General features: G+C 42.9%; 1 protein-coding gene across 2 annotated transcripts; it reads left to right on the top strand.

Moving 5' to 3' along the window:
* Window positions 1-247: 247 nt before the first annotated feature.
* LOC308489172 (C-C motif chemokine 4) lies at window positions 248-1,556 on the top strand (the record flags this gene model as incomplete). 2 transcript variants are annotated; one of them, XM_081029961.1, is made up of 3 exons in its annotated part: window positions 248-323; window positions 807-921; window positions 1,469-1,556. In XM_081029961.1, 3 exons carry the CDS (start codon window positions 248-250, stop codon window positions 1,554-1,556), a joined length of 279 nt encoding a protein of 92 aa, XP_080886087.1. The 2 variants fall into 2 exon arrangements, with proteins under 2 accessions (XP_080886087.1, XP_080886088.1); XM_081029962.1 differs by having other exon boundaries at window positions 1,484-1,556.
* Window positions 1,557-14,866: the final 13,310 nt, after the last annotated feature.

Here is a 14,866-nt window from a genome sequence, read left to right on the forward strand (position 1 = left end):
TGCTGGGCAAGAAAAGCTGTGCAGAGCTCCTCACTCTCAGCTAGCTTCACTTTCCTCATTGGTATCATGACATCATTTCTACCCTGGAAATTCCACTTGCCCTCCTGTGTCCCCACCTCTGTCCCAGTCGTCAGAGTTCCTATAAAGAAGGGATCCCAACTCAGTGTCAGCACAGAACGCAGTCGGCTTCTGACGCTTCTTGGTTCTATAGTGTCAGCTGCGGGAAAGCTTCTCCTTTGCCGAGACCATGAAGCTCTGCATGACTGTCCTCTCTCTCCTCGTGCTAGTGGCTGCCTTCTGCTCTCCAGCGCTCTCAGCACCAAGTAAGTTTGTTCTTTCAGCTACTACTTCTAGAGCCATGGTGTATGCAGCTCCCACTTTACTATATGGGAAGGTCCACCAGTGGCTTCTGGGGATGGGAAAAAAGGGAGGTGGGACAATTAAGTAGCTGCTGTTAATGCAGAGTCTAGTGGACATTCAGTAATATTCTGGTTCCTGTTGTTCTTGAGAAATAGAATCAGTAGGCTTTTTAAAGCAAGTTCTTGTCTTACTGTGTGCCTTGGTTTCTCCACTTGTAAAATGAATGGAGTTAGACGTGTGCTCTGAGACCCAATCCAGCTCCATTGTCTTCTTTTAGCATTTTGTATTCAGGATCAGATTCCTACTCAGGGTGGGTGGGATTAGATATCAGAGACAGTAGTTAGGGTCTGGTAGCTCCACAGAGATGCTCACAGAATATCCATAACTAGAAGCCAAAACGAGCAGCTCCTTGCAGAGCTTTGATCTCATGTGGCCTTTCTTTCCAGTGGGTTCAGACCCTCCCACTGCATGCTGCTTCACTTACACCCTGCGGAAGCTTCCTCGCAGCTTTGTGACAGATTACTATGAGACCAGCAGCCTCTGCTCCCAGCCAGCTGTGGTGTAAGTATCAACCTCTGGGCTCCTCTGGGAGGAAGGGCGAGGGCAGGATTAGAAAAGGGGCCTGTTTGGGGGTAGGGGAGGATCAAATAGAAGGGAAGCAGGTCTCAGGGCTAAAGCCCTCCCAGAAACCAGTGAGGTCATGATGTTACCTGTTGGTTCCTGGAGGGGCTGTGGGGAGCCTAGGGAGAAGATGAAGGGTTTCTGGGGAGGAAGTTAGCCAGAGACCAGGAAACCAGGAAAAGTGAAAGGAGAGGAAATATGGGCTGACTTCTTAAACGGTGCTTAGAAAACCATATGAAAAAGTTATTGCTAGGGGCGGGAGGGTGTCATGGGGAGAGGTAGGCATATTGATTGTAAAACTCATTGGTTCCTTGTGTGGGCAACCAGAGCTAAATCCAGGGTGAAAAGTACAAGGAGTCTTGTTCTAGTACCACCCCAGGAAGGGTCTTCTTACCCACTAGAGGGTTCAACTTGAACTGTGGTCAAGCAGAGGGAGATAGCTATCACAGGGAAGGTCCCATGGGATCTAATCACTCCTGTTTCACAGATTCGAGACCAAAAGGGGAAAACAAATCTGTGCCAACCCCAGCGAACCCTGGGTCCTGGAGTACATGGAAGACCTGGAACTGAACTGAGACACTCTGAGCACAGCGGCAGGAAATCTCCAGAGAAGGTCACCTGAGCCCGACGCTTCTCAGTGAGATGTACCCTCGGCATGTTTACGACTCCTCTCTGTAGTTCCTGGTCCTTCCCTTAATTTAATTTTTATTATGTGCTGTGTTATTTTATTTGGTGGTATTTCCTTTATTTATGTGGTTTTTTTGTTTTTCTGTTTTTTTCTTTGTTTGCCAAAAGACACATGTCCCCCATCGGGATGGTCCACCATCACTGTTTCTCTGCTATTGTGAACACATAGGTAATGCAGTAGTTTGCATGTGTTTTAATAATAAATCTTTTAAAAAATTCGTACAGTTCCTTTGTGTTTTCATTTGATTTGTGGTTAAGGGAATTGCATAGTATTATTAATAGAGACAAATTACAGTTTCCAAACAGTAAGAATGAGATATTCCAGATACTTCGTATGAGCTAAATACTCTGAAGATCACAAACTCACTTAATACTTTCAACACAGATTTTAACACCCTTATTAAGTAGGGACTCTTACCCCCAGTTTTACAGATGAGGAAAGAGAGGCACAAGCTGACGTGACTTGCTGAGGCTTGTAGGTCTGCTTGGAGAGCACCATGAAAGGGTGCTCCCAAAGGATAGCTGTGATGCTAAGGGTCTCATTTCAACATCTTGTAGGGAAGTGGTATAAGCAGCAACAGCACAATGTAGAGGGAAGGTGAGGTAGTTCAGAGCCAGGAAAGTGGGCCTCCGTCTCTTATTATCAGCGTGTCATTAGGAAAGGCATCTTGCCTCACTGGACCTCAATTTTCACACCAGTAACGTGGAGTTAATATCATCCACTTTGAAGGGCTGTTATAAGGTGATGTGTGAAGCAGCCATCACAGGGCCTGACATCTGGAAGATTTTCTCTTCTTCTCTGAGCCTTAGCTTTTCACTTAAAAGGAACATAGTGCCTATCTCCCCAGGGTCATCATGCGGATTACATTAGAGGTGGATCAGCTCTCTAAAGCCCAAAGCAACATGAAGTGTTTTCATGAGGACAGAAGAACAAATGTCAGATATGGTTCTGGAGTGTTGTGGGAGTACCCTAAAGCCACGTCTCTCTAAATTAACCTTCAGTCAGGATTTCCTATTACATAGGTCAGAGAGAACATGGCTCTGAGAGAATTGTATGCACAATCAATGCTTGATCCACAGGACATAGGAGTGTCTATTAAAGTTGGGAGGAACCTCTCAGACAATCCACCCAACCCTCTCATATTTTGAAAACTGAGGGCCAGGGACTGAGAAGTCACTTGCTAAATGCCACCTTGCAAGTGTGACAGAGTAGTGCCAAATCCCAGTTTAGACCCCTGTTCTGTCTATTTGTAGCGTGCCTCTGTGTTTCCCACAAGGACAACCCATTGTTTAAGTAGGTTAAAGAGGGGGCAACCTTGAAAATCATTTGTGTATTCTTAGTTCAATGCAAAAGTATAACTGGGACTCTGACCTCTCTGGGACCCACGGACACAATTCCCTTCCTTCCCTTGCCCTCGTCCTCATCATCCCAGATCCCTATTAGAAACCTCCTTTAATTCCACAGGGACTAAGAGAAGGAGTTTGTGGGCAGAGCTGATTTTAAAATGTGTAACAAGACGCTTGCAGCAAGGAGTCTGCCTGGTCGTGATTTCTGCTTTGCATCTGAACTGTGCAATACATTAGCCACCAGCCACCAGGGGTTATTTAAATTTCAATTAAGTTTAATTAAGCTTAAATGAAATTTACACTTCAATTCTTTAATTGCACTAGTCACATTTCAAGTGCTCACTGGCCACATGTGGTGACATAGTGCAGACATAGAACCTTTCCAACATGGCAGAAAGTCCCATTGGATGGCACTGTTCTAGAACATTCTCAGGGCCTAAAGGAAGGGAAAGGAGGGAGAGTTGGAGGTGGCATGGCTGGTTAGGGTGTGGTCTTTGGTACAAAATGCACAAACCTATTTTGAGGGCAGTGTTTGGGAGAGAGAACGGATGATCCCCAGACCTGACACATGATATGGATCACCATGGTAGGCTGAATAGTGGCCCCCCAAATATCCACATCTTAATCCCCAGAACCTATGAATATTACCTTCTACGGCAAAAAAGAACTTTGCAAATGTGATCAAATTAAGGATTTTGAGAGGGAGAGATGATTCTGGATTATCAGGTTAGGCCCTAAATGTGGTCATAAGTGTCCTTGTAAGAGGGGTAGAGGAAAATCGGATGACAGAAGACAAAAGGCAATGTGGCAACTGAAGGAAGATGCTATGCTGCTGGCTTTGAAGATGGAGGAAGAGGCTAGGAGCCAAGGAATGAAAGAATGCAGCTCTAGAAGCTGGAAAAGGCAACGAAATGGTGTCTCCTTTAGAACCTCCAGAAGGAACTCTGTCCTATGACATCTTTTTTTCAGCTCAGTGAAGCAGATTTTAGACTTCTAAAGTCTAGAACTTTAAGCGAATAAATGTGTGCTGTTTTGGGGCACCAACATTGTGGTAATTTGTTACAGCAGCAATAGGAAGTGAATACAATCACCAACTGAAGAGTCACTGACACTGACCCCCCTCCAGCTCAGGGTGAAAGGTAATGGAACATTCTAGAAGGTGAGACAAAGGGAGGAACTCAGTTCCACACAGTCTGCATCACAAAGGAAGGCTACAGAAGACCTGAAAAGCCTTAGGGAGAAATGCTTCATTCAGGAATTACAAATGGAAGCACAGAATCCTCATGGTGGGGCAATGTGGGACTTCACCTGTTGCACAATGTGAGACTTTGTTCTTTCCTTTATCCTCTCTTCATAAAACTTCCTTTTCTTACCCCAAGGCCAGGGAGCTGGAATCTGCTTACTTGCCTTTTCAGTTGAGGTTTCTCTGGGTTTCTGGGTGTGTGTGGAGGGGAGTGTCAGAGCTGGAACAAACAAACGTGGCAGGGTAGTGCATGGGGCTACTGTTTGTGGAGCAACTTATGGAATTCAGGCCTGTGATTTTTGTACTATCTTGCAGTGCCTGCCTCCCCCGTTTCCCTTTCCAGATAGAAGGGAATCTGTTTCCTCATGTTTTGGTTTATGCAAACTTTCTATCTTCTCCCTCTCTCACCCCAACCCAGAATCTTCTGTAATGCTCCCATGACATAAGCATTTCCCTCCTACTGGTAGGAGGCCAGGAGCTGAGCAAGCAGAAGGAGGGCCCACAAATGGGAGCTGAGCTGCGGATGGTGAAAAAAACCACAGTTCTTCCTGCCGACTGAGCCCAGTGGTCACAGGGCTGTCCTGAGGGGCTTTCCACACTCTTCCTCACAGACCCAAGGGACTTGTTCTTTCTCTCTTTTCTACCTGTCTCTACCTGTTCTCCCTTCTTAACTCTTCTCCTCTTGGGTTCCACTGAGTTTAAGCCGACAGGAAAATGGAAAAAGATGTCCAAGTTGAGACAAAATGGTGACTGTATTTTTCTTCTTTTTAAATAGTGTGGATGAGAAACGGGTCATATACTAAACCTGATACGTTCAGGGGAGGCTTGCATAGCGGGTCTGACAAACTCAGAGATCAAAAGTAGCCACGTACCATAGTGGTCTGAACATAAAAATTCCTAACTAAAAGTGAGTCAAGGCGGAGAGTCATGTCCTAGGCCTGTAGTGTCCTTGAAAAAGGTGACTCTTTATCTTAAGTGAGCCTATCTGTTGTCTTTGTGCATCTAAGATAAGATACCTTTGAAATGTCAGAGTAATTCTCTTTTCCAGACCCCCTGCAGGCACAACTGCCATCACTAGACCATGAGACCACATTGTGATCTTATTGCTCACTTACCATCTCTATGTGTTGTAAATGTTAACTATCCTGTACACACCCATGTAAAAGAAGTATGTGTCTCTCCATTTTACTTTTTATCCAATCCGAGAGATTTCCCCACTTGGCTTTCTCTGGCCGCCTTAATCTACCAGCAATGAATTTCATGTAACCCTCCTTATGTCTCCTCCTGTGGTTCTAACATATTTAAATAAGCTGTTAAACTGCCATTTTTTGGAGCATTTTCTCAATCTGTTGTTTTGCTCAAATAAACTCATAAAAATTCTCTATAGGTTTGGACATTTCTTACGTTGACAATAGTTTCATTTTTAGATATACGATAATTGTGTAAAATACATACATTCAGAAGAAAAGAGAAAATTATGGAATTTTTTTAAGGGGAAGATAGGTTTGATACTAACAGGATGCTCTGGGGGCCTTCCCTGATACCAAAGAATTTGATATCATACACTCAATGGTCTGGAAATTAATAATTTTAAAATAGGTAACAATGGACATTGTATAAAATTTAAAAAGATATGCAACGAAAAATAAATCTCCCTCCTAGTTCTATCACCCAAGTATGCAGTTCTCTTCCCTGGAAGCAATGAATGGCTGGTAGCACTCTTTTATGAATTCATTCAGAGATTCAACAGCCTTTTTAATGTTTTAGGAAATGGAAGAGCAAAAGCAATAATAAGGAATGCGCAAACCCTCAGTGCCTTAGGCTTCTAGACTTTATCCTGAAGGTGCTTTAAACCTCTCCTGCTATGTGTCTAGATTTACAACGTTCTTGTCAATTGTGTTCTGGGACAAATTTAATTCTGACATCATTAAATTCCTGAAGCTTTGAAACTGTGAACTCTTCCCTTCACTCAATTCCCTAAACAAGAGATTGCTGGAAATATCCTTGGTAAGTTTCATAAGACTACCTATTTCATGTGATGCTTATCAATTTAAAAGTCACAGACTTTGAGCTACGAAAATACGAGAACTATTTTTCCCCATAATTGAACCCAACTCTCCAGTCCTCCTTTTTTAGGTGGTAGATAATTTAATCTGCCTACAAGATAAATATAATTGCTTCCTGATATTTTTCTTCAGTTGAGAATGTTCCATCTGCCATCTTTCTTCCTTTTCTTCTTCTCCCATTTTTCTTAGGGTCTATCTTCATTCGGGAGGGCATGTGTGTTGTTAGGCTGTGGGGGGTTTAAAACTATTCGGTTTTTCTGCATGTTTCTTAAAGAAATATATTGCTTGATTTATTGTTCTCATTTTTATCCAATCTGAGAGGTGTTTTGATCAATAAATTTAGTCCGTTCATATTTATTACCCTCACTGTTAAATTAACACTTATTTCTGTCACCATATTTCATGTTTCTTGTCTACCATATTTTCTTATTGCTTTTTTTGTTTTTCTCCACTGTTTCCATTAGCTAGATTAAATGTTCATCTGTTGATTTGAAAGTCATGCTTCTATTTTTATTCTTCTGGAATTTACCGCTGTGGATTTTTAAAGCTTATTAATATTTTCACCTTTTCCTGAGCAAGGCAATTACCTTAGCATGCCCTCATTTCTCTTTGGCTGAGCATTCCCCAACCCTATTCCATTTGATAGCCAAGTAGATATCATATAGAATTTTATTTGTAGATTTTATGCTTGTACTTTTAAAACAATTATTGCTTATTTTGATAATAGCCAAATTTAATAGGTTATATGCTCATCTTTACTTCTCATATATTTGTATCATCCTTCTGATTTCCCCCCCTTTTTCTGCTGGAATATTTCATCCAATAGTGTTTTTGAAAACAGGTCTTTTTTAAAGGTCCTTTTGGCTTTGGATGTCTGAGTACATCTTTACTTTGTCCTTACATTTAAACAATAGTTTACCTGGATATAACATTCTAGGTTTAAATATCTTTTTTTTTAACCCTTTGAAGAATACTTCTTCATTATCTTGCTGGTTAGAATTTTTCCTGAGAATTCTGAAATCAATCCAATTCTTTTATAAGCAGTCTTATTTTTCTCTCTGAAAACTTATAAAATTTGCTATTTTTAAACTGTAATTATATTTCTCTGTATGTGTCCATGTGTGGTATTCATTCATTCATTTGTTCCACTGACACTTTACGAGTCTTCAAACTAGGATTTTCTTTTTTCTTGAATGCTAGGAAACGCTTGGCATCATACCTTTGAAACAACCCAGCTCCTCCTTACTCATGCCTCTGCAATATCACAGGCACATCTGAGCTCTGGAGGGGCACGGCAATTGAGGAAAAGGCAGGAAAGGTGGTGTGAAGGAAAGAGCATGAGCTGAGGAGTCAGAATAGGTTTATCTCCTACCCACCCCTACAACTAAGTTGCTCAATAAGTATGAACAAGTTAAGCTGTGTCTGATTTCTCATCTGTGAATTGTACGATTTCTCATTTGTGCTCAGTACGATGAACCTCAGTATGCTGGGAGGGCACAGTGAGGTGACGCCCATGAAGCTCTGCGTGTGGATAAGGTGATGACTAAATGTTAGTGCTACTCTCTCCACCCTGCTTTCTTTCATTCGCTCATGTGGCAGCCATTAACCTTTAGTGGTCTTGTCTGCTGAATAGGGAAGGCTGTTGCTGTTGGGGCAAAGAGCTTGTTTGGGAAAGCACCACACACGTGTGTGTTATCCTTGGCCAGTTTCCTGAAGGGCCTAAGCTTCCAGATACACCATCTGGCCCGGCTCGGTGGGTGTGAGGGAGGTCAGACTCCCTCAGCCCTGCTTCACTTTCACAGAACCAAGGCTTCAAACAACGTAGCTTGCGTGTCTTTTCGTGGCCCTCTCCTCTTAAGTGTGGAACCCGAGACTTCCTAAGGCCTGAGACATCACAGGTAATAACTGCACATTCATCTCAGGAGGATGAAAGTGAGAAAAGAGAAACCAGAGGCTCAATGTTTCATGTTGTTTTCTCCTTGCAGCCTGTGGGGATAGAGCCAGGAGTGCAGTTTCCAGGCTCTCGGCCTCACGTGGAAAGGTGCTGGCTCAGGTAGTAAATGGCCATCAACTGTGATTGGATGGCCATCAGCTCTGGCTAGTTGGCTGTCAGCTGTAACCAGTGAGCCATTGGCCACTAACATAACTGCTGTGGCTACGCTAACAGCAAGTGGGGGCTAGCGAGAAGATGGTGGCTGAGCTGGCAAGCGCGGATTGCAGTTAGCACGGCGGATTGCAGCTAGCAAGTGAGGTTGGTTGGCAGAGAAGTGGACGGCGGGTTGCAGATCGTGTGGTTCCTGCTTCCTGTGTCTCCAACCCAGCCGCAGGTGAGAATGTAGTGGTGTGACTCCCCTACCTATGGCTCTATGGGTGTTCCTGTTTGGCCTCACCACATCCTGCGTTCTTATGTGGGGAGTGGGAGCAGAGACCCCGCCTGACACCTCACACAACACAGCCCCAGCGCCCCACTGGCCCAGGCATAGAATGTGAGGACTGGAGACAAATCCAGGTTACAGTCACAGAGGCACATGGATCCCCATGCCCTCTGGCAACCACAGCCTTGTTACTGGGCTGGATTCTTCTACTCCAGTCATGTGAGCCTGTCTCAGGCTTCTCTTCACTCTCTCAAGGCTAAAGGACACCTGGCAGAGCCCACTGGCCGCCTGGTCTGACAGGTTCAGCCAGTGCTCTCCTGTGAGTTAATTTACATGAATCAGGTGGGGAGAATGTGCCAGAAGTCAGCAATGCCCATGTCAGAGACAGAGCTGGAGGAACTGGCTTTCTGCCTGTCTTTAGTCCATATCTCACAGTACTTCTGAGCCCTGTAAAGAGAGAGGCAGCCTCTTATAGCTGTCCAGGACATGGTGTGACCATGTGAGGACTAACGGAAGCATGGCGCCATCTTGGCACTTGGATGGACTCTGAGCTTTGGGATCATCTGCACATGGCAGCATGGCCACGAGGACACTGCCAGCAGGGCCAGTGATGGGTCTCCAGGCTCAAGAGGCTTTGCAGAGAGCAGACCGCACCCCAGAGGCCGTATGAGAAGGACTGAGTGGATTGTTTGTGAGCACATGTGGACACCTCCGCGACTCCCAGAAGTGTGTGAGCAAGACTAGGGAGATGAGGTGGGAGTAAATGGTTATGAGATAGGAGCAGCAAGGCAGACAGATGTGGCTATAACTCGAATATGACTTCTTCCTCTTTCCAGGATGGTTGTTTTAGAACCTTGGGGTTAAAGTTATGTGACACATTAGGTGTAAGAGAGAAAGGAGGGACCTTTTGAAAAAAGCATCGCTGGTCACTATGGGACTGGAGGCCAGTATGGATGGAACCCAGACGCGTGCCTGGAATACCTTTCTAGGTCAGCACAAGTTAATAGAAATCCAATGCATCTCCCCATAGGCAGTCCTTAGGCTATGGCTCCTCATAACTGAAGCTTTGGTTCACCTCACCTGGCAAAAATTCTGCCCTATTGAGATGCTTGCTTAAGGCCAGGAGAACTTGGACTGGATGTCGGAGGAAGCCTCATAACTATTTGCAAAATACAATATTTGCAAAGGTGGCATCTTCCCTTTATATTTTTCTTCATAGTGCTAAACTATAATATATGAGATCTGACAATTAAGTCCGCGAACTTTCCACCGTGCACTTACATGGGTACGTATTTTTTATTTTTAAATAGCATCTTTATTTTCAAGAATATTTATTTTCTCTTTTCTTAACCCTGTATAGTAGAACGTCAACACTTTCTATTTTAGTCTGAGATTATTTAATGGAGCTCTGTTTGTATAGGATTGTTGATCACGGAAAATTTTACCATTTATTCTAAAGGTTGTAGATGGAATATCAAGATGGGATCAGGATGGAAAGACAAGATTGATGAAAAATTCTCAGAGACCCTGGACTCAGAGAAAAGTGGCAACAGGACACCCACTACATACAGCAACTGTGTATGTCTTTGGGTTTCTTCTATTGGGGAGGATTGAGTGTATTGGTGGTGGTACATTGAAAGTGGATCATATTAGAAGAGCACCTGAGGATATGTATAGAAACGTGTATATGTATGAATATGTGAATGTGAATGTGCCGGGTGGAACGTAGGAGAGCCCTCTTAAGCTGGTTCTAAGACTCACGATAATGCTCCCTCTTCTGGAAAAAGCCCGAGTGGCCATATTTTCACAAAGTGACACTGCCTCCTTGACATTAGCTGAATGAGCCCGATCCAGACCTTTGAGTCAACCTGATTTTTCCCCCTCCTAGGAATTTGAAGTAGAACGGGGAGACACAGAGACCAGAAGTCATTAAAGTTGAGTCCCATTAGTAGCAGCAGCCTCAAGAGGAATTTCGTAAAGTTAAAATACCTGTCACCTATTCACTCTGTAGACCCTCTGTGGGCATACAGACTTATCAGACTGTGGTCCCCCAGATTTTGGAGTCGTATATGAGGGGAAGATAATTAACTCACCTTGCACAGGCACTGTCACCTGGATCATCCATTTGTGACACTCATTACAACTTTATAATATAATAACAGTATCACAACTTTATAGATTTTACAGATGAACAGGCTAAGGGGCCAAGAAGCTAGATGACTGACACTCTTAAAGAGTAGAGGGGCCAGTCTTCTCCTCCAGGTCTGTTTGGCTTTTAGGTAAACGCTCCACGCCCTGTACCATGCTGACCTTCTTTCGCAAGGAGGGAAGATACTCGTTTCCCTGGCAGGGTTCTCCTGGTCAGGGGTGATGTGAAGGACTCAATAGAAAGGCAGGTATGCATTATCTATATTTCACATTTAAGGCAAGGACACAAGGCTGGAGCAGAAGGACATCCCCCTGGATCTTTGCTCTTTCCACACTGTCATTTCTAATGGGCTTTATAAGCTTTGAAGCAAAGTTTGCTCAGAGCCCCTTGGAATGCCTGCCTGATCACTCACATGTATCCTTTTAGAAAGAAAGGATTACACTTTTTTGGTAGGCATTTGTCAGTCTGCCAAAGCTCTTCCCCACTTCTGAGCTGGCTGCCTCACTCCCCAGTTCTGTGCTGTGAAGGAGAGTTGCCTCCTCCTCCTAACAGAGCAGAAATGTGCCTGTGTGTAACAGGCTCACAGCATTCTGAGACTCTTCGCCATTCTGGCCAGGTAGCTGTGAGTCTCCCCTCACCTGCTCATGCACCCTTTAGAAAAGAAAGTCATCTTAAAAAAAACCCATACTGGGAAAGATTTTTTTCAAATGTTCTTTATTGTGTGATTATTTGATTTGCCTTTTCGAAATGCCATGCTCCCGAGCACACTCAAAGCTTACCCGTGCATGACGTGTGCTAACTTTTGCTGCTCCCCTTGCAGCTCAAGTCTTGGCTCTTCTGGAAGTGTGTGAACAGGTTGTTGTAGGAAGGTATCCCCGGGAAGCAGTACCTTTCAAAGTTTGTTTCCTTAAAAACAAATGAGCCCTTGACTTGGAGAAAAAAAATCACAGATCTCAAAAGGACCTTGCAGTGCAATAAACCAAAAGCCTTATTCTCTTGGAAGTCACATCCACTCGTTGCAAAGTGATTGAGATAACAAAAAATGATACCCATTGAACCAACAAACCAATAAAACCAGTTCACCATTAGGTTTAATAGCTTCCCCCAGTTTACACAGAAGATTGGCTTATGTTCAGCTTCTTTCTCCCCCATCCCCAAATAACCATTTAACCAGACTTCGGTGTGTAAGGCTTATGTGCAGCGTGAACTGTTTGGATAGGGATGTGGAAATAGTGAGTAAATCAGAATGGGAGCATTGGAGATGGAGTTGGGAAACATATTATTTCATTTCAGGACGACTTGCTCACCAAGGTGTACACTCTGAGGCACAGACCCTGCAGGACCTGGGAGAAAGTTAACACTTTCTATTTTAATTCAGGATTATTTAATAGAGCTCTGTTTGTAAGGACAATTAGAATTTCTAATTAATTAGCTCTTAGGTTTGATTACCTTCTACTTAAAAAGTACTCTTCAAATCCGTAAAGGTAGCCTAAGAAAAAAGGCTATATCCATAATTATGTAAATACATTAATTATGGCCTATGGAACGGTGGACAAGCCATCCTAGGAACTCAAAATGGAAAAATCCAGTGTGTGTGTGTGCATTATTTATACAATGCTGAAACAGGCTCTTTGGGGATCATAACACTATATAATAGCTTAGACCTTCATTTTTGACACTCATGAGAAATTCTTTAAGCATAATTCTCAAAGGTATCAGGAAATTTTGTATCTGAGATGGTAAATGGAGAAGGATATTAGCTGAAAAGTTTCTCTAACTATAAATCGGTTTGCATTTGCATTTCTCCAAAAAGACATCTGAACCAGAAAGAAAATTCTCCCTTCGCAGTGATACAGAATTACCATGTGGATGTCAGAAGTTATTCAGTATCACTCCTACCCCCAGCTGCATTCCCTTATGATGGAAGTTTATAAAACTGGCTGGTTCCTGTGTGTGTGAGTCATGCTGCCTGCCAACATGAGGCTAAGCACCAACTTCATCCTGGTGGCTTTCCTCGCTTTGCGTTGGCGGTGCCTGGGCTTTCAGACTTGGTACACAGCAGGTCAGTCTGCTGAGGGCTTTCCAGCAGCCAGCCTTTGAGGAGATCAAAGATGGGAACCCATGGACCTCAGACTGGTTTGTCCATGGGAATCCTGCAGGATTACACAGTATCTCGACGGCAGATAATGAAAGGTTTTTAATTATATGAGTTTCAGTTCCTTCGATCCAATATGAACATTGTCTTTCCAACCCTCTGCATAGGTTGAGTGGGATTTTGTTGCAGCTGGAATAGTTGGGGACAGAATGTGGGATCTCACGGCAGGAGCGATAGGTTATTTTTTAAGCCTCGACTCACGAACAATTGTCATGTATTATAGAGACACCAAGATTGAGACCTGCTCAGAAGAGCCAAACAGAATCTCTGCTGCTTGCTTTATAACATGCACTGAGGATAATGAATGTCCCGCAGGTCAGAATGGCTGTGGGGAGGGGGAACTGTTCTGCAGGGCCGCTGTCCAAGAAGTGAATGTAAGGAAACTGGTGACCTGCTGTGGCTGGAGGAAAAGCCCCCTGTCATCCTCCCAGAGCCAAAGGAACACCCTGTCCTCTCTACACAGAAGTCTGCTGAAGTTCTGGGGCAGGTATTTGGGTGGCACAGTGCCAAGGAAACTCCACGTGCAGCAACAGTGGGCGTGGCCAGGTCTGCTCACCAGCCCCAGAGAAAGGTAGGGGGAGAGCCCTATCTGATTTCCTCAGCCCAACGGGACTATGTGCTTGGTCCTGCCCAACCTTCCCCAAAGTGTGTTAAATAGTAATGAACTCTTGAGTATGGTTTTAAAAGCTTTCATCATAAAATGTAAACTAAATGGGGTGCTTTGGACTCCTCCATCCCTATTCCCATTGCGTTCAGTAATTCTCAACTTTTTTTCAGTATGGAAACTTCTTTTTAAGAGTCATTTTTACTGTTTTTATCCTTCCCAAATACATATTTATGGTTGACAAACAAGACTCTACAGTCAAAACTATATAAACAAATAAATAAATGGCACCGCCAATCTCCTCGCCCAGAGAAGCGCTGTTAATCTTTCACTGTACTCATATATCTTTCCGTATTTCTGTCTGTGTGTACAAACATGTTAGTAACTTCACATGTTTTACTCATTGAAATATTTTGAACGTCCTCAACGCATTATATTTTAAGACTTTTTATTATGGTAAATTTTAAACACATACAAAGAGGATAGAATAATATAATGATAGACCACGTTCCCATCACCCAACTTCAACCATTATTAACATGTGATCATTCTTTTTTCATCTCTAATCCCATCCACTTCCCCTCATCCCGTGTTATTTTGAAGCAAATTCCAGACATAATTTCATTATATATTATTTCTATATTATCTCTAAAAGAGAAGAACTCCTTTTAATTGCATGGTTTAGCCTACCTTTTTGTTTATATATTTACTGTTACAGTTTTATGCCCTTTTTATTAGATATATGATCTTTCACTATGTAATCTTTTATTTGTGAAATCTCTCTGTCTCCCTTTCTCTCTCTCTCACTACCACTTTTGTATTTAGAAAGGTTTATGTTTTTAATACTTACCTTATAGTAAGACTTTTAAGTACCGCCTTGGTCCTTCTTTTTGTGGATTATTATCTATGAGGAATAGTCAGAATTAGCTAATTTCCTCTTTTCCTTCCTCTGTGCCTCGAAACTCCACCAACTTTGAGATTGTCTTGATTCGAGGTGAACACTTTGTAAGTTATATAAATGTTTAATCACTATGTTGTACACTTGAAACTAATATAATATTGTATGTCAACTGTGATTGGAAAATGAAAAAAATTGTCTTGGTTATTCTTGATTTTGGGGACTTTCATATAAGTTTTAGAATCAGTTTATTAATTTCCATAAAAAATCCTTCTAATATTTTTATTGGAATTATATTAAATTTCAATTTGGGAAAAACTGATATCTTCCTAGTCATGAGTCTTCTAATCCATGGCATATC

The sequence above is a fragment of the Rhinolophus hipposideros genome (assembly GCF_964194185.1).
Source record: "Rhinolophus hipposideros genome assembly, chromosome: 20".
Classification (NCBI taxonomy): domain Eukaryota; kingdom Metazoa; phylum Chordata; class Mammalia; order Chiroptera; family Rhinolophidae; genus Rhinolophus; species Rhinolophus hipposideros.